The 24,988-nt window shown below is 36.2% G+C and overlaps 3 protein-coding genes across 3 annotated transcripts; 1 reads left to right on the plus strand and 2 right to left on the minus strand.

Annotated features, from left to right (window-relative positions):
- Positions 1-1,803: 1,803 nt before the first annotated feature.
- On the plus strand, positions 1,804-13,747 carry slc29a4b (asolute carrier family 29 member 4b). Its single transcript, XM_067405036.1, has 10 exons — positions 1,804-1,927; positions 4,518-4,649; positions 4,772-4,885; positions 5,008-5,136; positions 5,230-5,304; positions 8,550-8,821; positions 9,592-9,724; positions 9,853-10,040; positions 11,660-11,900; positions 13,596-13,747. Exons 1-10 carry the CDS (start codon positions 1,804-1,806, stop codon positions 13,745-13,747), a joined length of 1,560 nt encoding a protein of 519 aa, XP_067261137.1.
- A 1,743-nt stretch (positions 13,748-15,490) lies between these two features.
- On the minus strand, positions 15,491-17,531 carry LOC137032999 (endonuclease domain-containing 1 protein-like). The gene is made up of 3 exons (XM_067405060.1): positions 17,378-17,531; positions 16,988-17,303; positions 15,491-16,460 (listed from the first exon to the last, which is right to left on the minus strand). The coding sequence occupies exons 2-3, from the start codon at positions 17,267-17,269 to the stop codon at positions 15,939-15,941; spliced, it is 804 nt and encodes a 267-aa protein (XP_067261161.1). The 5' UTR covers positions 17,270-17,303; positions 17,378-17,531; the 3' UTR covers positions 15,491-15,938.
- Positions 17,532-21,123: 3,592 nt separating this feature from the next.
- Positions 21,124-23,808, minus strand: LOC137031642 (endonuclease domain-containing 1 protein-like). The gene is made up of 3 exons (XM_067402746.1): positions 23,527-23,808; positions 22,209-22,730; positions 21,124-21,414 (listed from the first exon to the last, which is right to left on the minus strand). The coding sequence occupies exons 1-3, from the start codon at positions 23,806-23,808 to the stop codon at positions 21,124-21,126; spliced, it is 1,095 nt and encodes a 364-aa protein (XP_067258847.1).
- Between the last annotated feature and the right edge of the window lie 1,180 nt (positions 23,809-24,988).

Here is a 24,988-nt window from a genome sequence, read left to right on the forward strand (position 1 = left end):
GAGGCCGGGGCTAGATGTCACAATGGTTGTATCTCGGTAACTTCAGTTTTCAAAGTTACACAAATATGTTTTCTCTGGCAGTGGTTTTGTATATTAGCATATACACACTAAAAATAACTAAAAAAAAAAAAAAAAGAATCAAATTTACACAGTAAAATACCGTTTTCCAGTACAGTAACAGTAATATACTACCATAAAACAATGCATTCTGGGTAATATTTGTCATTTTAGGAAAAGAGGCACTTTCTCGAAAACAACAAATAATATTACCCATTGTATATACAGACGTAATATACTGTAAAAACAATGCATTCTAGGTAATATTTGCAGTTTTAGAAAAAGAAAGCTTATAGGTTACTTTCTCGAAAATAACAAATAATATTTCCCAGAATGCATTGTTTTTACAGTATATTAGCCTACTATTTCAATGAAAAAAACTGTATTTCACTGTGTAAATTTTAGGGTTTTTTTTTTTTAGTTTTTTTTTTACAATTATTTTTTATAGTGTAGCCTAGTTCACTTAAATTCTAATCGTATTCCTTAATATAAATTAATTTAATTAATTCTTTCATTAATTAATTCAAGGAATTCTTTTCGAATCAGACAATAAAAAGATTTCCATTGTGACAACATGCCCCGCTATCAGCGTTTGTGAACAGTGAACTGATTTGTGAATCAATACGCATAATAATCTTCTATTCCTGGGCAATAATGTTCTAATAAATGTTCATCGGGGCTTTTTTAGCAAATATTTTAAGGTATGTTTGTACATACAAATGAACCCCATCCTTAGTGTGACAACTAGCCCCGGTGATCAGTCGTGAAGCGCGTGATGATTCCGTGACTTGCGCAGGAGGGCGGTGAGCCTCGAGAGAGAACGAAGGAGCAGAAAACGAGCATCCTTAAATAACACCGTTTGGAGACGAGACACTGGAAATAATTCGCTTGTGAGAGAGTGAATGACATTGGTGCATCAGGTAAGACACCTGTACTTTCATGAAAGAGTGATGTTCTGATTATCATACTGCATAAATCTATTGCATTAGTTGCGAATATGTAACGTTACAGGACATTCAGATGTCAAAGAACCTTAAAGATAAATGATCCGTCTTTCTAACGTCAATGTGATAGGAGAAGGATACTTCAGTTCAATATCCCCGCTGTTAAAATGACACAGACAATGACATTGAGGCTCGATATTTCTAAAAATAGCTTTGGTGAATCTGTCAGGTGACGTCGACGTGTCAATGTTAATTTCGCGTTTATCACCTGGTCCAACTGACTCACAGTGTTTATAACGCCGTCAATTTTTAAACCGCGCGCGCTTGTCCAAATTCAACTGGTGATGGAGAAACATTCATGACCATCTGCTTCAACAAAGATAGAACCACTGCAATGCTTGGTTGCATGAAACAAAATAATTTTTCTTCCACAGCATATAAATATACCAGGGATACTGGGGCAAGTTGTCAGTATTTCACCAGTAGGCCTACTCCAGTAAGTATTTTTTAGAGAATGTTTTTAATGTAAGTAGCCTATTCAATATTCTGATTTTGATGTCAATGTCAATATTAATTTCTGCTTCTATCTATCTATCTATCTATCTATCTATCTATCTATCTATCTATCTATCTATCTATCTATCTATCTATCTATCTATCTATCTATCTATCTATCCATACATACATACATACTCTTACATAATATAAGAGCTATATAATATAATGTAAGTGTACTATAAAGTGTATGCCTCTTGACAGTATGAATTTACCCATGTGTGAATCCTGACATTTTTTTCCAGTCATGTACTCTGAGGAGTGGAGCAGGAATCGGCAGGGTAGGGAGAAGGCTGTGATCACGAATTTCAGCTTTAGTCAGCTGCCAGAGGAGGAGAAGAGGGGTAGGATAAAACATTACAGCACTCATGGTGAGTTGCAGATACGCACCACACAGAATTAATTTGCCATAAAAACTGCACATACAAAATGCATTAAATTGCACATGCAAAATGGCCTGTGTGTATTGATGTATTTGATGATATTCGATGCATGCATTTGTGAAATAATGCACAAATTATAGTGCAAGGATTCCCAAACTTTTTTGTCAGTCCAACCCATAAAATATTTAAAATATGTATTTTGAAGTAATCCCTGAGATTTTAAGTTAATTTTTCAATTATTCAGTTTCAACAACACACCACAGTTCTTTGATGTTGGGTAATGGTCACATGACATGCAGGTAAACAATAAAATTAGATTTTTTAGTAAGTGTTTTATTTTAAAATTGTTTATTTGTTTTAATTTTACATTTTTATAATTTAATTAATCATTTGCTTTTCATTAAAGGGTTAGTTTACTCAAAAATGAAATTTCAGTCATTAATTACTTACCCTGATGTCGTTGCACACCTGTAACGGCGTTCTGATGTTGAACCTGGAAACGCTGGATGTAAAAAGCGTGGCAGAAAGACAGGGGATAGAAGATATTGTTGAATAAAGTCACACAAAAAGTATTCTTGTCGCTTCATAAAATTAAGGCTGAATCACTGTAGTCACTGCAGTTCCCTCACAAACCACTAGGGCATGCAACGTCAACTGGCGGCCCGCGGGCCAAATCCGGCCCACCAGAGATTTCCATCCGGCCTCCAGAATAATACTGAATTCAGGAATAGCCTTGTAAGAGGAAGAAGTTTAGGGCTGGTCCGAATACCATTTTTTGAGCTTCGAAGCTTCGGTAGTAATGAACATCGACTCTTCGGATATTTTTCTCTCTAATAAAGGCAGGAATCTGTGTCTGTATGTCTGTTTGCATTTTTATTTTTTCGAGAACCGTTCATCCAATCGACTTCACAAGGGAGTGCAGTGTCGCATTTGGTGCAATATAGATGGACACGCGTGACGCGACACATTCAGAATTAATAAACTTTTAGTAAACTACAGTCAGAAAAGCGCGAGCGGGAAGCGGCGCACCTCACGCGGGCAGGCTTATGCTCCGAGAACGGACACTGCACTAGTGATATTATAAAACGCACACACACACACACAGGTCTGTTAAATTGAGCAATACTTTTAAGGTAGTTTAATATTTTTCTGACTAACAAATTGGCACAGTAAGGGTAAATTTAAATAAAGAAAAAACGAAATTTAAATAAATGAAAATGAAATTTAAATAGGCCTAAAGAAAAACGAAATTAAGTTAAATTAAAAACTAGATTAATTTAGATTGATAATAACGGGTAAAAATGCTAATACATTTTGTTTCATTATTCTATTTTCCACAGTGTCAAAGCAATAAAACACAAGCTCAGACATGCACTTCGGTCCATACAAACTCCGCTGTGTCTCAGTGTGCAAACTCCAACCTGTTAAATATGGGAGCTGAAATAAAAACGGACATGCCACGCAGCTCAGACGCTCACGCAGCCAGTGTGTCGTTGGCCTTATTCAAGGGGGAATGAGAACCATTTTGCAGGGGATCCCAGGTGTGCAAAAAAAAAAAGAAAAAAAAGAAGAATATTCGAATGTCAAATTTTCAAATCGAATACCAACCCACCGAACGAATATTCGAATATTCAGGTCCGTTCCATATTTATTTATTTTTAAATCTAACGAAAAAAAAAAAGCCTTCTGAAAAGTAGCTTGTGCCATAGCCTGCCTTCAGTCAAGAATGACGATAAACACGTTGCTCTCATTGAACATCTTTTATTGTTTCACGTGCTCATTTTTTCACAAATGTCAAAATTTTCCTTGCCTGGGATTTGCGCACAATTGTGTGACAGTGATGGACAGCTTGACAGCCTCACAAATATGAAGCCTAAAATATCGCTATCGCCCCCTGGTGGCTTGCTGCAGTACAGGTAATATGTAAAAAGTAACATAAATTTGGAATTAGAATTAGTATATCAAATAATAACATATTAGGATACAATTTGAATTTTATTTTATATTATGAGTATCTGGCCCTTACAGTGTCTGGAGAGAAAAATTCTGTCCCTTGGACAAATATAGTTGATGACCCCTGCACTAGGGGTTCACAAACTCCAGGTTGAGAAACCCTGCATTAGTCATATACCATACAAAACACATTCATTACTTTTACATTTACTGTATGCATTTGGCAGACACTTGCATACAATTTATCAGCATATGCATTCCCTGGGAATAGAACCCATGACCTTGGCATTGTAGCACCATGTTTTACTGTTTGAGAATGATGATTATGTTCTATTAATTAAAAAATAAAAATGTTATTCTATTAATTAAAAATTAAACATTAAAAATGTTGAAAGATTTAACAGAACGATCAAAGATTGATTAACTAAAGCATGTTTAGAGACGGGAAAAAATTGGATGACTGTATTGACAGCTGTCTTAACTGAAATACGAATGACAGGAAGGATGACCTCTCAGTCCCTCAGTCCCGTGTTTCTTGGGAATATCCCGGACGAGCCCCCAAACTGTTATCAAGCTGCTCTGTCATTCTGGTTGGTATTATTTCAAGCTCATGTCTTCATTTCAGACTCAGAGGAATCCATTCCTGATGATCGCTACCATGGCATCTACTTTGCCATGCTGTTGGCTGGTGTGGGCTTTCTACTGCCATACAATAGTTTCATCACCGATGTGGACTACCTCCACCGCAAATTCAAAGGTGTGATGCAACCAACCTGTCGCACATCACAGGAAAGACAAAATTAAATTCCCAGAGCCGTAACAAGTAACAAGTATGCATTGCACAGTCAAAATATAAATTCCCCTCTCTTCCACTGTCAGGCACCTCTATTGTGTTCGACATGAGTTTGACGTATATACTGGTGGCTCTCAGTGCTGTTATTGTGAACAACGCACTCGTGGAGAGACTGAGCTTACACACTCGCATCTGTGTGGGTGAGAACATGCAAAAGTCGTCTCTAAATACAACAATGAGAGGCACCATTTTCTACACGCACATTACATTACTCTTATTTATCAATTGCAATATCACCAAATTTCTTATTTTGCGTATATAGGATATCTATTTGCATTGGGACCTTTGGTGTTTGTGAGTGTGTTTGACGTCTGGTTGGAGCTGTTTGACACTCAGCAGTCCTATGTTGTTACTCTGGCTGCAATTGCCATTGTTGCATTTGGATGCACAGGTACATATATACAAGCAACCATGTTCTTGCAATTGACCTACATTGTGTCTTTGTGATCTGAAACTTTGCCCATTGTCCTTTTGACCTTTGCAGTGCAGCAGTCCAGTTTCTATGGTTACACTGGGATGCTGCCCAAGAGGTACACACAGGGCGTGATGACTGGAGAGAGTGAGCTGAACTTCCATTACTACATGACATGAATTATAATCATTGTGTTAGAATAATTAACTTTTTTTGTTTTTCTTAAATGACAGCAGTGAAAAGCAGCAGTTAAGAATTTAGTTAAGAAAGTATCTGATCATTGCGATGTGGATATGTTTGCACAGGCTTTGCAATTCATAGATGAGGTAATTAAATTATACACTGTTGTGATAGTTTGTTGAGACTATAGACCAGGGGTGGCAAACTATGGTCCTGGAGAGACCCCCAGTCATACAGAGTTTAACTCCAAGCCTGATAAAAACTCACCTGCCTGTAGCTTTCTAGCAACCCTTCAGGCCTTGATTAGCTTGTTCAGGTGTGTTTGATTAGGGTTGAAGCAAAGCTCTGCAGGACTATCCCTACGTTCCATTCGGAAGGGCTCATCCCTATGCCCTAATCCCTTCAGAGGGTTTACCCTCCAGAGTGAGAGCTTCGAAGGGATGAAGGGTGTATAGGTCAAAAAAAATCTTCTTTTTGGAACGCACTTCTGCGTCATCTTAACGAGACAATCAAAGAGGAGTAGATTGTGCAAGCTGCGCCCTTTGTTTAACGTTAGTTTATTTGTTTATTTATTTATTTTAGGTTTATCGCACCATGTATATTGTATCTATGTATTTTAAACATTTGAATGGACTGATAAAGGGAGCTGTAAAGTATTTTTGTTTAAGTACAATGTCGTTTTGACCATAATAATGTACCAAATCTAATCGTATAAATATTAGGCTACAGTAGTATAGAAAAATACTGTACATACATTTATAGGTAAAATCGAACTCCAAACCTCCTGTACCCATTCTGTGAGGACAAACAACTTCCCTGCGCAAAGGATCATGGCGGCCCGAAGTGTTCATCAGTTGTACCCTTCGAAATCCTTCATTCCGAAGGGCCTTTTGAAGTGGCCAGTTTTGAGCACTTCGGTTTGGAATGACCCTTCAATATGGCGGTCATGATTGTTTTCACTCCGAAGTTCCCTTCAGAGGGCGATATATCCCGTTTGGAACGCACCGTGTGGCTCTCCAGGGCCGTAGTTCGCCACCAATGTTATAGATCTGGCTATGTGAGACTATAGTTTGAATTAATCCTTTTTTTGCATGACACATTGACATTACAGTACAGAATTTTATTTTTCCGGCATTATCCTGAACATTGTAGAAGGATTCGTTTCATGTGCTATAGTACGGAAAAAAGAGCCTCTTGGGGGTGTGAGTAATTGTCACATCCATTTGATTTTCCCGGCAAAATTGTCACAAGTCCTTCACATAAAAACCAGTCTACAGGTTTTCAGAGACAACCCAGGATATCAGGGTTTCGTTTAAAGGTGCCCTAGAACTTCTTTTTAAAAGATGTAATATAAATCTAATGTGTCTGTGAAGTTTCAGCTCAAAATACCCCATAGATTTTTTTTATTCATTTTTTTAACTGCCTATTTTGGGGCATCATTAACTATGCACCGATATATAGGTTGCGGCCCCTTTAAAACTTCCGCTCCCCCTCCCCCGGAGCTCGCGCTTGCCTTGAACAGCATAAACACAGTTTACACAGCTTATATAACCCTCAAAATGGATCTTTACAAGATGTTTGTCATGCATGCTGCTTGCATACATTGGATCATGTAAGCATAGTATTTATTTGGATGTATTACATTTGATTCTGAATGAGTTTGAGGCTGTGCTCCGTGGCTAAAGCTAACATTACACACTGTTTGAGAGATTTATAAAGAATGAAGTTGTGTTTATGAATTATACAGACTGCAAGTGTTTAATAATGAAAATAGTGACGGCTCTTGTCTCCTTGAATACAGTAATAAACAATGGTAACACATTTAACAGTACATTATCAACATGCTAACGAAACATTTAGAAAGACAATTCACAAATATCACTAAAAATATCATGTAATCATGGATCATGTCAGTTATTATTGCTCCATCTGCCATTTTTCGCTATTGTTCTTGCTTATCTAGTCTGATGATTCAGCTGTGCACATCCAGACGTTACTGGCTGCCCTTGTCTAATGGCTTGAACATGGGCTGGCATATGCAAATATTGGGGGCGTACATATTAATGATCCCGACTGTTGTGTCACAGTCAGTGTTATGTTGAGATTCGCCTGTTCTTCTGAGGTCTTTTAAACAAATGAGATTTATATAAGAAGGAGGAAACAATGGAGTTTGAAACTCAGTGTATGTCTTTTCCATGTACTGAACTCTTGTTATTCAACTATGCCGAGGTAAATTCAATTTTTAATTCTAGGGCACCTTTAAAGCTGTTCACACATTGGTAATAAAAATGATTAAAGGATTAGTTCACTTTCAAATAAAATTTTCCTGATAATTTATTCACCCCCATGTCATCCAAGATGTTCATGTCTTTCTTTCTTCAGTCGAAAAGAAATTAAGGTTTTTGATGAAAACATTCCAGGATTATTTTCCTTATTGTGGACTTCAATGGACTTCAAATGATTGAAGGTCAAAATTAGTTTCAGTGCAGCTTCAAAGGGCTTTAAACGATACCAGACGAGTAATAAGAGTCTTATCTAGCGAAATGATCGATAATTTTCTTAAAAAAAAAAAAAAAAAAATGTTTATGCTTTATGAACACCTTGCAAGTGCTTTGCCATTCCGCCTTCCGTATTCTTTGAAAAGCTTATGCTGTATGTTCTACCCTTTCATATTCTACTTACGGAAAAAAATGTTCCTTAAGTTGAATAGGGAAGGCGTCAACCGTTTGGAGTCCATTGAAGTCCACTATAAGGAGAATAATCCTGGATTGTTTTCATCAAAAACCTTAATTTCTTTTCAACTGATGAAAGAAGGACATGAACATCTTGGATGACATGGGGGTGAGTAAATTATCAGGAAAATTTTATTTGAAAGTGAACTAATCCTTTAATACATGAAAATCAATTACATATTAAAATAAATTACATATATCTCCTTTAACTTAAGAAAATTATATTTAATGAAATCAAATATCTTAAATGTTAAAGATAGAATTTAAATAATAATATATTTTTCATATTACAGTAATTTTTGTGCAATTGGTAATATGAATTCGTGGAGGAAATGTGCTTATTTGTCACGAAGATAATGTCACAGTTAAAATAAATGTCAGTGGTCCTTAAATACTTTAAATTTTAATAAATTTTTACACATAATGTGTGGGTGTTTGTATTGCAGTTGATGTGTTTTTTGTCAATTATGGTCGTTTTAGGCACTGCAGGAGTTATTGTCTCTCTGAGTCGGATTTTTACAAAGCTGCTGGTGGAAGACGAGAAGAACAACACCATCATCTTCTTCCTGTTCTCCATCTCAATAGAGATGCTCTGTTTTCTGTTACACGTGGTGGTGCGACAAACCCACTTTGTCCGATATCACACCGACAGAGCCCATCACAGCCACAGCTGGCTCAAAGGACAGATTAATGTTCCGACACAAAAGCACAGTGGCTATCAGATACATTATGACAGCAGTGCAGAGGAAGAGGTAAATTCACACATCAATATACTGGTTTGAATTTGACTTTTAGTGACTTTTCTTGTGTTATGGAGGTTACTGGTAGGTTTTAAGTTTCCGTGAGTCTGTTTTCCTTTTTATATTTCAAGATAAGTTATTTGGCAGAAAATTAGGTGTACGAGGTGTTTCAAAACCTAATGAGCTTCTTTCTTAGCCTTTTTAGGTTTATGCACAGTTCTGACACAAGGAAATCCCACAATGCACTATAATAAATCTCAGCAAAAGCGTTTTATAGTAGACATACTTTTGTGGAAAAGAAGTGCGCTTACTTGTATTGAATGTGCACTTGTAGTTTAGTTCAAATCTTACTAGTATATTTTTTAGATAAACTGAACTTGCAGATAATATAAAATTTATGAAATAAAAGCTTACTAAAGCACATCTAAAGTTCTTGATTATAATTTTAACTGTAACTTCACCTAACTGCATTTACTATCAATTTAAATTATAATATATTTTCATTTAATTACATTACACTCAGTTAAAAAAAACATTTTTTTAGTATACTCCTGTTAAAAGTATGCTAAAGTGTCTTTATTTTCACAAGGACAGTCTAGCAAATTGTTGATTTATAAATATATATTTGTGATTCATTCCTAAGATGTTTTGGTAGAAAATGGTCAATTGTCGATATAAAAAGTTTTATTTCCCTCAAAAATTTGTTGTAAGAATAGACAGATTTTAGGATGATTTGCTCAAAGATAAAGTTGACATTGACTCATGGCATTTCCACAAATTAGGATGGAATGGTGTCAAGCACAGTTGATGACGCTGATGCAGTAAATCTTGGTAACGGTTCCCATGGAGACGGAATATACGTCAGATTTGATGTACCCAAACCAGACACCAAAAGAACCTGGATCAGTGTGAAGGGTGAGCCATAGCTTTTATCACAACCACCTGTAGCTATTCTGTGTACAGACTACAAAATAAAGTTGAGTTCAATTAAAGTCACATTTTTAGCACTGAAGTATTCTAACCTGATGTTTTTTTTTTTACAGAGCTTCTGGCTCGTAGGTGTGCTGTTGCTCGGATGATCTGGCCCTATATGCTCTCAATCCTGGTGACATATTTCATCACACTGTGTCTGTTCCCTGGTTTGGAGTCAGAGTTACGCAACGATAAATTGGGAGAATGGCTGCCTATTCTCACCATGGCTCTGTTCAACATGGCAGACTTTGTGGGCAAGGTGAAATGAAACAGTTTGATGTAATTTACAAGCATATAATATCATTTTAAAAAGGTGAATGTTTAAAGTTGACATGAAACGGAAGTTGCGACTGTCTTTTCTTCCTTATTGTGACATACACCGATCAGGTATAACAGTGAATAACACAGATTATCTTCATCACAGCACCTGTTAGTGGGTGGGATATATTAGGCAGCAAGTGAACATTTTGTCCGGAAAGTTGCAGTGGTCAGTAACTAAAAAAAAATGTTCCAAGGAAGGAACAGTGGTGAACCGATGACAAGGTCATGGGGCGGCCAAGACTCGTTGATGCATGTGGGTGCGAAGGCTGGCCCGTGTGGTCTGATCCAACAGACGAGCTACTGTAGCTCAAATTGCTCAAGACGTTAATGCTGGTTCTGATAGAAAGGTGTCAGAATACACAGTGCACAGTGCGGAGCAATGGAAGAAGGTGGCCTGGTCTGATGAATCACATTTTCTTTTACATCACGTGGATAGCCGGGTGCGTGTGCGGCGCTTAAACACATGGCACCAGGATGCACTATGGGAAGAAGGCAAGCCGGTGGAGGCAGTGTGATGCTTTGGGCAATGTTCTGCTGGGAAGCCTTGGGTCCTGCCATCCATGTGGATGTTACTTTGACATGTACCACCTAACTAAGCATTGTTGCAGACCATGTACACCCTTTCATGGAAACAGTATTTCCCATATTCCCTGGTGGCTGTGGTCTCTTTCAGCAGGAAAATTGTGCCCTGACACAAAGCAAAAAATGGTTCAAGAATGGTTTGAGGAGCACAACAATGAGTTTGAGGTGTTGACTTGGCCTCTAAATTCCCCAGATCTCAATCCAATCGAGCATCTGTGAGATGTGCCGAATAAACAAGTCTGATCCATGGAGGCCCCACCTCACAACTTACAGGACTTAAAGGATCTGCTGCTAACATCTTGGTGCAGATTCCACAGCACACCTTCAAGGGTCTAGTGGAGTCCATGCCTCGACGGGTCAGGGCTGTTTTGGCAGCAAAAGGGGGACCAACACAATATTAAGAAGGTGGTCATAATGTTATGTCTGATCAGTGTATATCTGAATGAAATGGCTTGTTGAACAAGAAAAAATGTAGGATGGGACTTGATTTCATCCTTTGGGAATTGATTGGATGTTTGGATTGTTGTAGTTTGCTATTTATAGTTTTCAGTCACGTGACTGGCATGGAGGCTTGGAGGGCAAAAAAACATTCTCTGTAGCACGAGTCTGTCCATTTTTGCAGGTTTTGGCACTTGCAATCCATATAATGCACCTGCAGCAGTATTTCAATCACTAAAAACAGCGAGACATTTTAGAACGCTTAACGTGCAAAAACCCCTAAAGTGCCTAAAACTGTACTAATATAGTATATTAAAAGATCAAATTCAGTATACGCCTTATTGATGATGCATACTATATACAAGTGAGCGGATGAGCCCAGAATATGAATGCGGTGTGTTAAGTGGTTAAGCATTTTATTTATTATGGTTTTTGCGAAAAAAAAATGCTTAATGCAATATTCCATAAAAAACAAGAAATGTTATGTTGATTTCATGGTGACTTTAAAGCTCTTTATTTCTCTCTCACTCTCTTTAGATCTTGGCAGCGTGTCCGTACGAGTGGGGTGGTGTGCAGCTGCTAGTCTGGTCGTGTTTGCGTGTTCTCTTCCTGCCTCTGTTTGTAATGTGCGTGTCTCCTGTGCAGCACCCCCTGCTGGCACACCCAGCCTGGCCCTGCGGCCTCTCCTTGATGCTGGGTATCAGTAACGGATACCTTGGCTCAGTACCAATGATACAGGCGGCCGGCAAGGTGCCACTTCAGCAGCGAGAAGTGGCGGGTGAGTATGGCTGACACACATATAGAGAGAGAGAAATGTGTAATGTGGTAGATAATCACCTACGCACACCTGACTTAAGTTAAATACCCTATATCTTTCAGACACCTACAATTGGCACCACCAATCCAAATTTATCCTCAGAGTCAGATGACGTCTCAGCCCCTATGAACACTATTACTTGGGAATGGAAATATAGTCTCTAGTGTTTAGCATGCTGTGCAGCATTAATCAGACTCCAGAAAATGCATTCGAAGATGTTTTAATCATGTCCAGGAGGATCTCAGACCAATCTCAGAGAGAATCCCCATGACAAAAAGATGTACAGAGAATACAACAGTTTATATACAATCTGTGCATGGCAAAGGTGATATGAATCATTACATGCAATACAGCAAACCCTCTCTGTTACTGGGCAAAGCAGATTGGATTTTTTGATTACTTCTGCTTGTTGCTCAAGTCATGAGGTTAAAAATATATATCTATTCAGACTAGTCTTGTCCATCTGTATCCGTTATTTCAACACACATTAACTTTTGCCCAAGTGTTGGGGACATTTCATTATCTGCAAGAAAAATCAATGTTAGTTATGATTAATTAAAATGTTCTTCACAGTAGCCATTGAAAAATAACCACCTAGAGGAAACTTTTATTACTCAGGAGACTTGTAGGGCTGTAAGTGTTATCAATTATATTTTGACAAAATAGGCAAAGGCAATTGTTGACAAAGCAAAGGAGTACAGATCTCTTATCAAAGTCCTGACATTATCACCCCCTAAAACCACCTGTCCTCAGATCAGAAATCCTCACTTAATACTTTAAAACTCCAAAGTAAAAAACCTCCCTTTGAAAACCTTCAAAGTCAAAACTCAGAATCTTGAAGCACAGATGCCCTTGTGAACTTGGTAGTTTTTATTTATCTATTTATTTATTTATTTATTTATTAAGTAATTGTGCTTATATTTTCTGTCACAATCACCATGATAAGTCAGCACTGTCTCAAATAAAAATATATAGTCCCTAGTCTATCTAAATGGCTACTGCATTCAATAAATGTGTGATATGCAATATAAAGCATGCAGTTGACACATTTTCTGTCAGTAGGTTGCACAAAATGTGAATACTTAATACATAAAAATGTTTTTAAACAGATTAAATCTACTCTGTACATTTTTTAAGAATTGGTGGCCACAAAATTCAAGTAGCCTACATAAAAAGAAATGTGTTTTTGTCTAACCCTGATTCACTGTAATAAGCCTAATAGTAATCATGCATATTTTAGAGTTTTTGCCATGGATTTCCTGAGAAATTGCATACTTTCGTCATTCGTGTGTGATTAGGTCATGTTCGCAAATAAAGATAAGTGTGCTCTGGTAGTAGACTAAAGATATATTATTAAAATATCTATCTTTTCTGTTATTTATTAATATATTTATTGAGATAGGGGAGAGTGCTGAAGTCATTATAGTGGCATTCATTCTGATAAGATGATAACAAAAAAAAAATCATATAGATAGTGTAGCTCAAATAATTTGTTTCTAGAAGAATTGTTGGAGGCTTTTTCTCATGACAATAATTGTAGAAGTGGGAGAAAAATTCTCCATTTGCTTTCCATTTGATGTCATTTCTGTCAATTAGAGAAGCAAATCTTACTGTGATTTTTGTCCACTAATTTGTTTTCTCCATGATTATTTACAGGGAACACCATGACTGTATCATATATGGCTGGACTGATGCTCGGGTCTGCAGTGTCTTACTCCACATACAGTCTGACCTCACAGGCACACGCTACTCACACGCTGAAACTCAACAACACACTCACATTACACAGCTATATACCTGGCCACTGAGTGTCTCTCTCACATGTACACTGTTAATTATGTAAGAATAAAGAACATTTCCAAAGTCTATCCCTGCTAAAAACACCATCTTAGAGTTGGCATACTGTTCCAGGCTGGGTTATGCAAGGAAAGTCTGTATCCTGAAAAGTCTATGTATTCTGGTTTGGGAAATCAGCATATTAGCATTTCATTCTGGGAACCAGCATCCAAAACACAACATATGCTGATGACCAGCTATGCTGTTTTTTTCATCAGGGCTCTGATAAAGTGTGTTGAGATATCCATTTGCATATAATCCAAGACTATATGAAAATTGCTCAATAAATTGGTGTATGACTCTTCCTGTCATGTTTAAATGTACGGCCACCATGTGTAATTTACTGTAAAATGGATATGCTTTATAGCTCTTCTTTATGACTGGTTGAAAAAAGTTGGTCTGTTAGTTTTAGTTTATGATCTTCCACTTTCACCTATTCAAACCAAGGATAGGTAAAGAATAGTTTCATTATTCGCAAAAAGTCTTATTCTGGCTAGAAGGCTCCCAATGAAGGTGCCATTTATTGATGTAAAATTGACTATATACTGTTTGTTTTTTTGACGTAATGGTAAGGGACAGGTAAATCTGAAGGTGGACCATAACAATGATTTAGGCTACTGTTCACACAGAATGTGTTTTTACTTTGACAAACACAAGACACGGGCAGTGGAATGGGGAAAAGTTAATCTTTTAACTTTAGCGCAGTGTTTTTAGAATGAGACGCTGCAAAAGACATGAGACAGGAGTGCAACACTCATACCTATGGAAGGCCAAAAGGTTCAAAAACACAGGAATTTTAACATGTTGACAGTGCGTAAAATATGCGTATTTCACACGTTAAATGCGTGTTGTTTGTGCATGAAAAATCAGCACATTAACACATAAACAACACGTATTTTTGAACCTTTTGGCCTTTTATACAAACCTGCTGTCTAGCGCGTTTACATTGAAAAACTATGGACAAGTCGCGCAGTGAAACAGTAAAATGCGTTCTGTGTGTATGGCCCCAAAAGGGCTTTTCACACTGTGCTTAACCCCGGGTTATCGTCGTCCTTAACACTGCTTTTAATAACCGCAATGTATATAAACATATATTTCTGCATATGATAGGAAAAATGCCAAACGGTGATGAAAACGCAACAATTAGAGTAAAGAAGAGACCGTCATTCTTACATTTATAGTTCGAAAAGTAATTCAGAAAAGGGTTAAATATTTCAAGTGTGAAAATCTCTAAAGTGTGTAAGACTGATCTCACACGGATCTCACAATCTTTGCCACATACAGCAACTATGGTAGCAGCCTGGGAAGCTGCAGTGTTTGTGTTGAGGAACCGTCCCCCCTCATCATCCTGTCATTTACTGTCTTTTTTACACTGTTTCTGACAATAAAAGTGTGAAAAGGCTAGATGAAGATTGTCGCTTATGCTTAATTGCAGCTTGTCTGTGACCAGTTCAGAGTCAAGACCAGTTCAATCCAGCCTGTTATAATGAAATCTTTACTGATTCTTCTAATAAACTAAACTGAAAATTCTCAAACTTTTTGTTGTTTGTTTTCCACCTTTGACATTAAAGTATCAGAGCCCCTATTGTCACTGACAGCTGCAGGTACGATCTCTATGATACTGTCATATAAGATCACAAAATCTTTTTTGAGTAATCAGGCGCAAATGGACATACATATTTCTAGAAGCATCCGATACAAGGTTTGCAGTATTAATGATTTTTATTAGAGGTATAGATTTACAATTGAGACATTATAATGATAACAGTTACAGAGAAATGATAATCATTTTTATTTTTTTATTTTACAGATTTTCATTAGAATTATTCTAATTTGTCATTTAAGACACAACATAATATCACTCAATATAGATCACTCAACATTTCTGCAAAATTTAATACAATGTTTTTAATAAAACAACTTCAATGTTTTTCCATTAAGTTTTCCCAGGTCTGTCTCTAAATCAGCTGACATCCAGCACAAGGTTTGCAGTATTATTGTCAGCATTAGAAAGTAATTGTTTTAATCAAATCATACAGGAGATGTGAAATTATACTAATCTGCATAAAACATAATTCAAAATAGTTCCCTCAAAAATGTTTGCAAAGTTTAACTGCTCAATAAGGATTTTAAAACAACCTCTGTATTTTTTTGTGATTAATATTAGTATTGAAACACCTTAAATGTTGTTGTTCCATAATGTTTTTTCAAATTTTTCTCTAAATCAGCCAGAGACATTATTTTAATATTGTTGTTACCGTCATTAGATCCAATGACTCCCTCTGAACGTGAACATTTTTTATTCTGGTCTAAGCAGCAGTAAGCAGTCCAGAAATGACTAGGCACATTCACTCTGTTATTTATTATAACAGTACCTGGTACCACTCCCGTAACAATGTAGACAGGTTGTGATTTACAGTTCTTTTCCAGAAATTCTGCCAGCTCTTCTTCCACTTCCCACCAAAAAATTCTGTTAAAACATCTGTCTTGTGGAGCAGCATTAGTAAGAGTGAAGGTGGCGTCAGCACAGCTCTGTGATTCTGCGAGGTAGACTGGTGCCAGATGACCTCTGTCAAACCCAGACTTCTCATAATCTTCATTGAGAGCTTGATGGACTCCACGAAGATCTTTATCCTTTACAGACCCCTCAGATGCCATGTTTTGTCCAAGAATCTTGTTATCAAGCTGCAATATTATTTGATATACTGTATTATATAACATAGAAAAGATACAATTGAGAATGCTGGATGTACAAAGAAGCAACTACATCCCTGTTCAGCGTTCATCCTTCAGCTTTTCCTGCTTTACAACACACTTGTATGAGCACATATGTTGCACTAGAAATCTCTCTTTACTTTGGAATCTTGTCTACTCATCGTCTATTTCATACTGAGTTTATCAAATGAACTGCTTATGTGTGTGGTTTCTGTCTTTTTTAAAGTTTCTTGAAATGTCTTAAATGTCATTTCTTTTGACTTATAGCACTTCACAGAAGCAATGAACTGCACTACAGACACTTCTTGTCATCATTAAGCACATTTCTAATATTGTTATACTGAATTATCATTTTTATTTTCTGTAATGATAAACTATCTTACCCTAGATTACATGCATGTCACTATGTGCTATTCTAAGTCTTTCAACTAAAGATTATGTATATTAACGACGTAGAGTGTAAAAACAGAATTAATTTAGAGTAATATTTCACTTACTTGAGGTTCAATGTACCAACTGCTTTTTCTTGTGCAGCCCATTAGCCCTGCAAACCTGTAGGCTGAGTACACTGGGATCTTGTTGATAGTATCATAATATGTGGCAAAATGAGCAACACCATTTAGAGTTTGGCAGATCTGCTTGTACTGTGATCCAGTAAATGTTGTTGGTGATTTTCCATTTGCAAAAAATTGACCACATTCCTTCTCAAAATTCTGCACAACTTTGGCCGAACCACCGGAGAGAAGAAACAGCATCAGCACATGAAGAAACAGCGTCATGATGAAGAGGATCAGATATGAATGATCAAGATCTCTGCAAGAACAACAACCACATGTGATGCTTTTTATAACAGCTGTGTAATATGTAAATAACATATAAACATTTACCTTAAATGTATAGCAGTACAGGTCAGTGATCAAGCTGCTGTGAAGGAAGAGACAATAATGCAACAATGTAAGAAACCTGATACATCTACTAGTAAATACAGTGTAAAAGGCCAAAGGCAGCTCTACAAATACTACAGTAAATACAGACACCAAAGGCAAGAGCACACTGGTGTTGCAGTGAGATGAGGGAGTGTTTATAACCTCCGGCTTTGTCATATTTTGTCATATGTGAACCGAAGCTTACAATTTTGATCCACCACATATCTCTGCATCTACAATACATATTTAAACAAGTTCTGACTGGCATCATAGTCGGCTCACATGGTGACCATTTTCCAGTCATGCAAATATAGATCCTGCTTACTTGAATAACAAAGACCAAATACTCCAAAGGGGTTTTGTATGACAAGCCGAATCTTTTAATGTTCTCAGCATTACTCACATAATCACATAGCTATAAAATTGTAATTCTTACTAGTAACAACTTTATTAGAGAGTTTTCTAATTGTAATTGTTACTAGTAAGAATTGAATTAAAGAGCTCTTTAATTCAATTCTTACTAATAAAAATGCCATTATGAGGAATAATGCTGGGTGCATTCACAGCTAATTCAGCTTGCCATATGGTTTTCCAAGCTTTCTGTTTTGATAACATGTCAGGCTAAAAGTTTTCCAGTTCAGATCGTAAACATAAAAATATTGTGGAGCAAAACAGATCAGATGATTTCCCTGACAACTTTTCTACAGCTGCCATATTGCATTTTTCTGATTTAATTTCTATGAGAGATTTGTCTCTTCTGTATACTGTATCTGGTGAATATGAATCTCATGCAGTGAAGGTTAAACAAACACACTCACTGAATAGGACACTAGGTAAACTCTTCTTGTTAGTATTATATTTTCTCTCTGGTGGTTTCGGTTGAAATTGTGCCAACATTTGTATTACACTCAGGATCTCACAACTACTGGTAATGTTCTTAAAGGAATGAATGCAAACAAATGCACAAAATTGTTTAATATTTCTGTCTGTTGAGCATCCTTAAATTTGATGATATATATATAAAAAGTTTGTGATGCAATTTAGAGTTTGTGATACAATTTTTCCAGCAATTGCTATTTTAGTGTAAATACATTTATGTTGCATTAAAAGGTGCAACAGGTGGGACCATGGTTTCTGAATGCCAAATGTGTGTAAATGTGTTTAGATGTATTCATCTGACTGACTTTTTTTTTTTTTTTTTCAAGGGAAATTTTCTCCTAATATAGTTTAACGATGTTACAATGATCTCAGACTTTGGGTAAATCAACACTGATAGCTGTGGCTAGCAGTTTACATGCAATGTTGGCAACATGAGTAGTAATCTACTAAAAAAGCAATTAAAAATGTACTTCTTACTCAATTTACAAATTTTCTTTATTTCATATTAGTGTAATATTATAATTATAATTGTTTCAATTATTAATCACATCTATGAATTAGAGGAATTTAACAAATACATATAAAGCAGTTCTTTAAGGATTTTCATGGATTTAACTGATAACATATTTTATTTTTAAAGGCATTTGATAAAGTTTCTCTTTCAGAAAATAGCCCAATAAAGCTTTATTTTGAAAGAGCATTTTTTGTTTATAAAATAAATGAAAAGAAGATGTGACATTATAATTGTTTTTCAACTCTATCTTTACATCATTCAGTTTTGTCTTCAGGAGGAATTTTCTCGTTCTCTCCAATAAATCCTCTTGAGATTTGACATTTGTTATTGTTGTCTAAGCAGCAGTATGCAGTCCAGAAATAGGCACATTCACTTTATTGCTCATTTTTTAATTGCCAGGTACCAAAATAAGAAGTATATCATTTAAATTTACAGACATGTTGCAATATTTCTTTCTAGTACCTTAACATCAGAACTGTCAAAGTAAACTGAACAGCTCCTCATTTAAGTTCTTGTTATTTAAAGTCTTATTTAAATGTCGTCCCACACCTGTAAGACCTTCGATCATCTTCAGAACACAAATTAAGATATTTTTGATTAAATCCAAGAGGTTTCTGATCCCCAAGAGAAAGCAACATTATTACCACATTCAAGGTCCAGAAAAGTAGTAAAGAGCTCTCGGATTCCATCAAAAATATCTTAATTTGTGTTCTGAAGATGAATGAAGGTCTTACAGGTGTAGAACAACATGAGGGTGAATAATTAATAATGACAGAAATTTCATTTTTGGGTGAACTAACCCTTTAATACAACAAATTCTTGAATATATATACGAATGATATGATGCTCACTCTAAATATGGGCATATACACTAACCCCTGGTTTCACAGATAAGGCTTAAGCTAGTTCTAGAATAAAATGCATGTTTGAGCTGATTTAACTAAAAGCAAATTGCACTGATCTTAAAATATGTCAGTGCCATTGTTTTGTCTGAGATGCACAACAGTAGTTTTTGTTGTTGTTGTTTTAACGGCACGTTTATAAAAGCAACTTAAATGCCCTAATTGAACATAGGCCTTCTCCTTACTTAATCTAAGACCTGTCTGTGAAATCGGGCCTAAACGTTTAGTATAAATTGGATGTTGGGATATGTTCCATAATTCTTTTAAAAAATTTATAAGACTTTAAGGTTTCATATCAGAAGTCCTTTTGAATTGCTAAACAATCAGATTAAAATTATAACCCCAGATGATTTGATCACAAATGAGACAGCTTTCCCTTTCTAATAAACTCAATCTGTACAAAACAATGTCTGATTCATAGGGGCCATATTCAAAAGTCCAAAAAAGTGGTTGTCAAGCATGTCAAACTGAGGGAAAGATAATATCTCAAACAGGAGGAAGATAATGAACAGGTAAATATTTGATGTACACCAGGTCACTTCCTGAATAACACGTCAAGAAAATCTTTAGTTACACTTTATTTTAAGGTTTCCTTGTTACAGTGTAAATATATATTTAAGAACTGAGTAATAATAATTAACCACATGTACTCAGGTTTAGGGTTAGGATTAGGGTGGTGTTTGGTGTAATTCTGCACAATTTATAGTAATTCCTTTAGTAACTAATGTGTAACAAGGACACTGTAGCCTAAAATAAAGTGTTACCAAATCTTTATTATAAAAGAAAGTGTAAGAATTAACTAACCTTTTGTGCATTGTATTTTACTTTAACCTTATGGAGCCATTTTTTAATTAAATAATTTCTTTGCATATTCATATTTTCATACCGAAATGAATAACAAACGCTTATAAAGCATATTTTTAAATTCTAAACAGGTGAAAAACACAGACATTCTGTGTCTGTGTAAATGTTGAAATTATCATATGTCCCCATGAGAAACGATTTGCTGTTCAAATAGGGCATACGATCATATTTTGTCATCATATGAAATGAATGAAACTTCTACCATTTGTTTTATAATTTGTACATTTAAACACCTTACAGTGTCATACTTAAAACAGAGCAAACCATAATTTGTATTAATTATGATTTAGGGGCCACATTCAGCTAATTGCACAGTTTGCCCCAAATTCACAAGGGAAAAGGAACTAAATAACTGTCATGGAGACAAAAATATACTATTATTGTCAGGAAATAACACAAAATACTATTTAAACATACAAAATGTACAGCATGTACAGCAATTCTGTCTTTATGGTGCTGCCCCCTACTGGAGAGCTACAGAGATTTGTGGAATGGTTAGTAAAATGTGATAGCAAAAAAAAAAAAAAAAAGTGTAGCGATGTGTGTGTTCACCTTAAGTCCCTGAGTTGTGTGCAGTAGGAAACAACCTCCAGCAGGACCAGCGTGTAATTCATGGTCTTTAATGATCCAAGATTTGCCAGCGATAACGAATGAAGGTCCTTGCACCCCTTAACCAGATCGATCAATCCTGTTCCCTTCAGAACTCCCGGTAAGTGAGCGAGGGTGAGCTTGGGCAAAAACTTCATCCCTCCTAAAGCAGCTAACTCACCGTCTCCGACATTGTATGACCAGGAGCATGCGACGGGGTCCTTGTGGTTGGCCAGCTGGACTTGGATTTCCTAGGTACTACCAGAAGCCCAGAGTTTTGTGACCTTAAAGAGCGTGATGGAGCGTAGGGTGATAGAAGATTGGTTAAATACACAGCGCTAAACCATTTAGGGCCTTATAGCAATACTTTATAATTGATACAGAACTCAATAGGTAACCAGTGTAGAGATGATAAAATTGATGTTAGATGATCATATTTTCTCGAACTCTATCAGCTGCATTTTGGACTAATAGTTGCTTGTTTATTGAGGATGCAGGACAACCAGCTAGTAATGCATTATAGTAATCTAGTCTAGAGGTCATGAATGCATTAATTAATATGATCCGTAGCTTAGCGATGTTTCTGAGGTGGAAGGAGGCAGTTTTTGTAACATATGAAATATGATTTTCAAAAGACAAGTTGCTGTGTAATATACAGAAACCCGTCTCCGTGTGGACGGGGCCTTAGATGATACCAGACAATGACACTGAGGGCTTAAATGGATGATTGGCAAGGCAAGGCACATTTATTTATATAGCACATTTCATACACAATGGTAATTCAAAGTGCTTTACGTAGAAAAGGATTTAAAATAGTCATGAAATAATCACAACAGATGCATAAGAAATAAAAATATCATGCATAAGAAATAAAAATAAAAACACTCCTGTCTGACTGAAACAGAACAGGCGTAGAGCTGATTAATAACCAAGGAAACTAACTTGGCAGGTAAAACAGGAACAAAACACAGAGAAAACTAAACCAAAACTGACCAGAGGAAACATTTATTCTGAAAGCTTTACTTTTTTGTTTCATTGGGGGTACTGTAGAGCTATCAAACACCTCAAAAGATGTGACTTTATAAAGATTTGCCAACTCTTTCTCTAAATCATTCACAGTTATGTTCAGGGGAATCTTGTTCTCATTCACTCCAATAAATCCTCTTGAGATTTGACATCTGTTATTCTGGTCTAAGCAGCAGTATGCAGTCCAGAAATGACTAGGCACATTCACTCTATTGCTCACATTCTTTGTACCTGGAACCACCCCTGTTACAATGTAAACAGAATAATTTTGTAGACATTGCTCTGTTAGATTGTTTGCAATGTTTCTTTCTAGTACCCTCCATTGACCTTGGTTAAAAGAGGGGTCTTGTGGAGCAGCATTAGTGAGAGTGAAGGTGGCGTCAGCACAGTCCCGAGATTGTGCGTGATAGACTGGTGCCAGATGACCTCTGTGGAAGCCAGACTTCACATAATCTCCTTTGAGAGCTTGATGGATTCCTCGTAGTTTTACATCCACAGACCCCTCAGATGCCATGGATGGTCCTGCTTTATCATCATCAAGCTGCAATATTGAAACAATTGAAAACAAGAGCTTAAGAACAGTTGATGTTAGAAGAGTCAATTTTATCCCTTAAAACTCATCATCAAAATTGCACATTTAAAGGTTCTTTACTGTAAAAATAATTTCCTCATGCCTTAAAATAGCTTAAATATAACTACACCCTTGCTTCATTTAGTATTCATGGATTCATGAATATGCAAATTAGTCTATTAGTTGGGCTATCTGTCCAACCAACAACCTAGTGTGACACATAATATAAAAAAATATATATAAAACATAAAATATTCTATTATTGTTAAATAGTTATTGTAATATTATAATATTATTTAAATAATATTTATTTAAAATATTTTACCTTAATTAAAGTTTAGAAGTGCATATTTTTAATGAATGTGTCAGGATCACCAGTTGGAGTGCCCTGGTTAGCCGCCAGAGGGCACTCCACCCCGGACAATTGCCTCACCACTGCAGACTTCATTTCCCATAACCCACTTCCCGGACTCATTATCCCTTCATTGCACCCAGCTGTCTTGAGTTTTGTTATTAGTGTCTGTCTATTTATTCTGAGTTTGTTTCTGCCTTTGTTGTTGAGTCTTAGACTAATGTTATATGCACCTCTGAATACCTGCTTCTCTGTTTTTGTTTCTTGTATGGACTGTTTATGTGGATTTTGACTCTTGCCTAAATGTACACCATGGAAAAATATCCTTACAACAAACTAATACAAGCAACAAATACTGTACAATAACAGGACACAACCTTTAATAGAATAAGTTTATAGTAATATTTCACTTACTTGAGGTTCAATGAGCCACTTTTCTAGTCTGTCGCAGTCTATTTTCCCTGTAAACTTGTAGGCTGAGTACACTGGGATCCTGTTGTATGTATCATAATATGTGGCATAATAATAAATATTATCTAGATTTTGGCAGATCTGCCTGTATTGTGGTTCAGGACGTCTTGTTGGTGATTTTCCGTTTGCAAAAAAGCCACCACACTCCTGCTCAAAATCCTGCACAACTCTGGCCGACCCACCGGAGAGAAGTGAAAGCATCAGCACATGAAGATGCAGAGTCATGATGAAGAGGATGAGATGATGAATTACCAAGATCTCTGCAAGAACAACAACCACACGTGTTACTTTTTTATAATAGCTTATATATTTAAATAACAAATAAACACTTACCTCAAATTTACAGCAGTACAAGTCAAAGCTCAATCTATTATCAAGGAAGAGACAGTAATGTGAAGAAACATGATACATAACACCTCCTATGTAGTTATTAAATATCTACTACTCAACAAATAATAAAGAATACAATGTAAAGGCCAAAGGCATCTCTACAAATACTGCAGTACATACCGACACCAAAGGCAAGAGCACAGTGACACCAGTGAGATGAGGGAGTGTTTCTAACAGCCTGCATTGTCTTTTAAAGGGGCCGTGACATGGATTATTTATTTTTATTTTTATATGTTCCTTGAGGTTCACTTATAATGATAAAAAAAGTTTTTTTTTTTGCAAAATATATGTGAAAAAACAATTATTTTCCACCTTCATTCTGACCTTAAGTCTAAAATGATACGTTTTTAAGGGGCGGCTCCTTTAACGCTTGTCATTGGCCACTGTAATGAATAGGAAAGTGTCAAAAGTATCAAAACCCACTGGCTATTGCACATGAATAATTGTTTTGTAAACATTATCCATATAAAACCGTCATTTACAGAGAAAGCATTCTGAAATTATTTACTTACGGTTTGTGATGCAGCTGCTGTCAGAATGAAGACAATCCGTTTTTTGATTTGATACTGAGAGTAGAAAAATATTGAAAGTAGAATTCAGCATTTTTTTTCTTTCATTTTTGCATTCAAGAGAAGAAAATTAATAAAAGGCTTGAATATTCAATTTCTCCATGTGTGCAGGAACGAACCGCCTCTTTTCGCTATTAGTCAACCAAACATCAGTCCATGCCGTCATCAGTAGTTCCAACACAATAATAGTCCTCCGCTGCTACAGCTTTACGTATTCTTTCATCTCTTTCTCATCAAGCAACCTGACTTACAAATGGCTCTCTTCTGTTGACATAGATTCACTATTGCTAAATATAAGCTTTTATAGGTGTTTATTTCAGAAATATGAATGTATCTCACATCTGCTCCCATAGCATACTGCCTGTTTATTATTAGGTGACCAACTTTAAAATCTGTGTGGCAAAGCTATGCGACGCATTACCTTTTTTTTTTCAACACAAAAAAGG

This window comes from Chanodichthys erythropterus, chromosome 12, assembly GCF_024489055.1.
Source record: "Chanodichthys erythropterus isolate Z2021 chromosome 12, ASM2448905v1, whole genome shotgun sequence".
Lineage (NCBI taxonomy): Eukaryota > Metazoa > Chordata > Actinopteri > Cypriniformes > Xenocyprididae > Chanodichthys > Chanodichthys erythropterus.

Bases quoted from the DNA above. Each gene is read 5' to 3' on its own strand.
- LOC137031642 (XM_067402746.1), bottom strand. From the start codon at position 23,808: ATGACTCTGCATCTTCATGTGCTGATGCTTTCACTTCTCTCCGGTGGG. The intron at 22,731-23,526 runs GTAAGTGAAATA...TCAATATTGCAG, and splicing joins AGTGGCTCATTGAACCTCAA to CTTGATGATGATAAAGCAGG. The intron at 21,415-22,208 runs GTACCCCCAATG...GGTAGTACCTAG, and splicing joins AGGTGTTTGATAGCTCTACA to GAAATCCAAGTCCAGCTGGC.
- slc29a4b (XM_067405036.1), top strand. From the start codon at position 1,804: ATGTACTCTGAGGAGTGGAGCAGGAATCGGCAGGGTAGGGAGAAGGCT. The intron at 1,928-4,517 runs GTGAGTTGCAGA...TCTTCATTTCAG, and splicing joins AAAACATTACAGCACTCATG to ACTCAGAGGAATCCATTCCT. The intron at 5,305-8,549 runs GTGAGCTGAACT...TGGTCGTTTTAG, and splicing joins GGGCGTGATGACTGGAGAGA to GCACTGCAGGAGTTATTGTC.
- LOC137032999 (XM_067405060.1), bottom strand. From the start codon at position 17,269: ATGACGCTGTTTCTTCATGTGCTGATGCTGTTTCTTCTCTCCGGTGGT. The intron at 16,461-16,987 runs GTAAGTGAAATA...ATAATATTGCAG, and splicing joins GTTGGTACATTGAACCTCAA to CTTGATAACAAGATTCTTGG.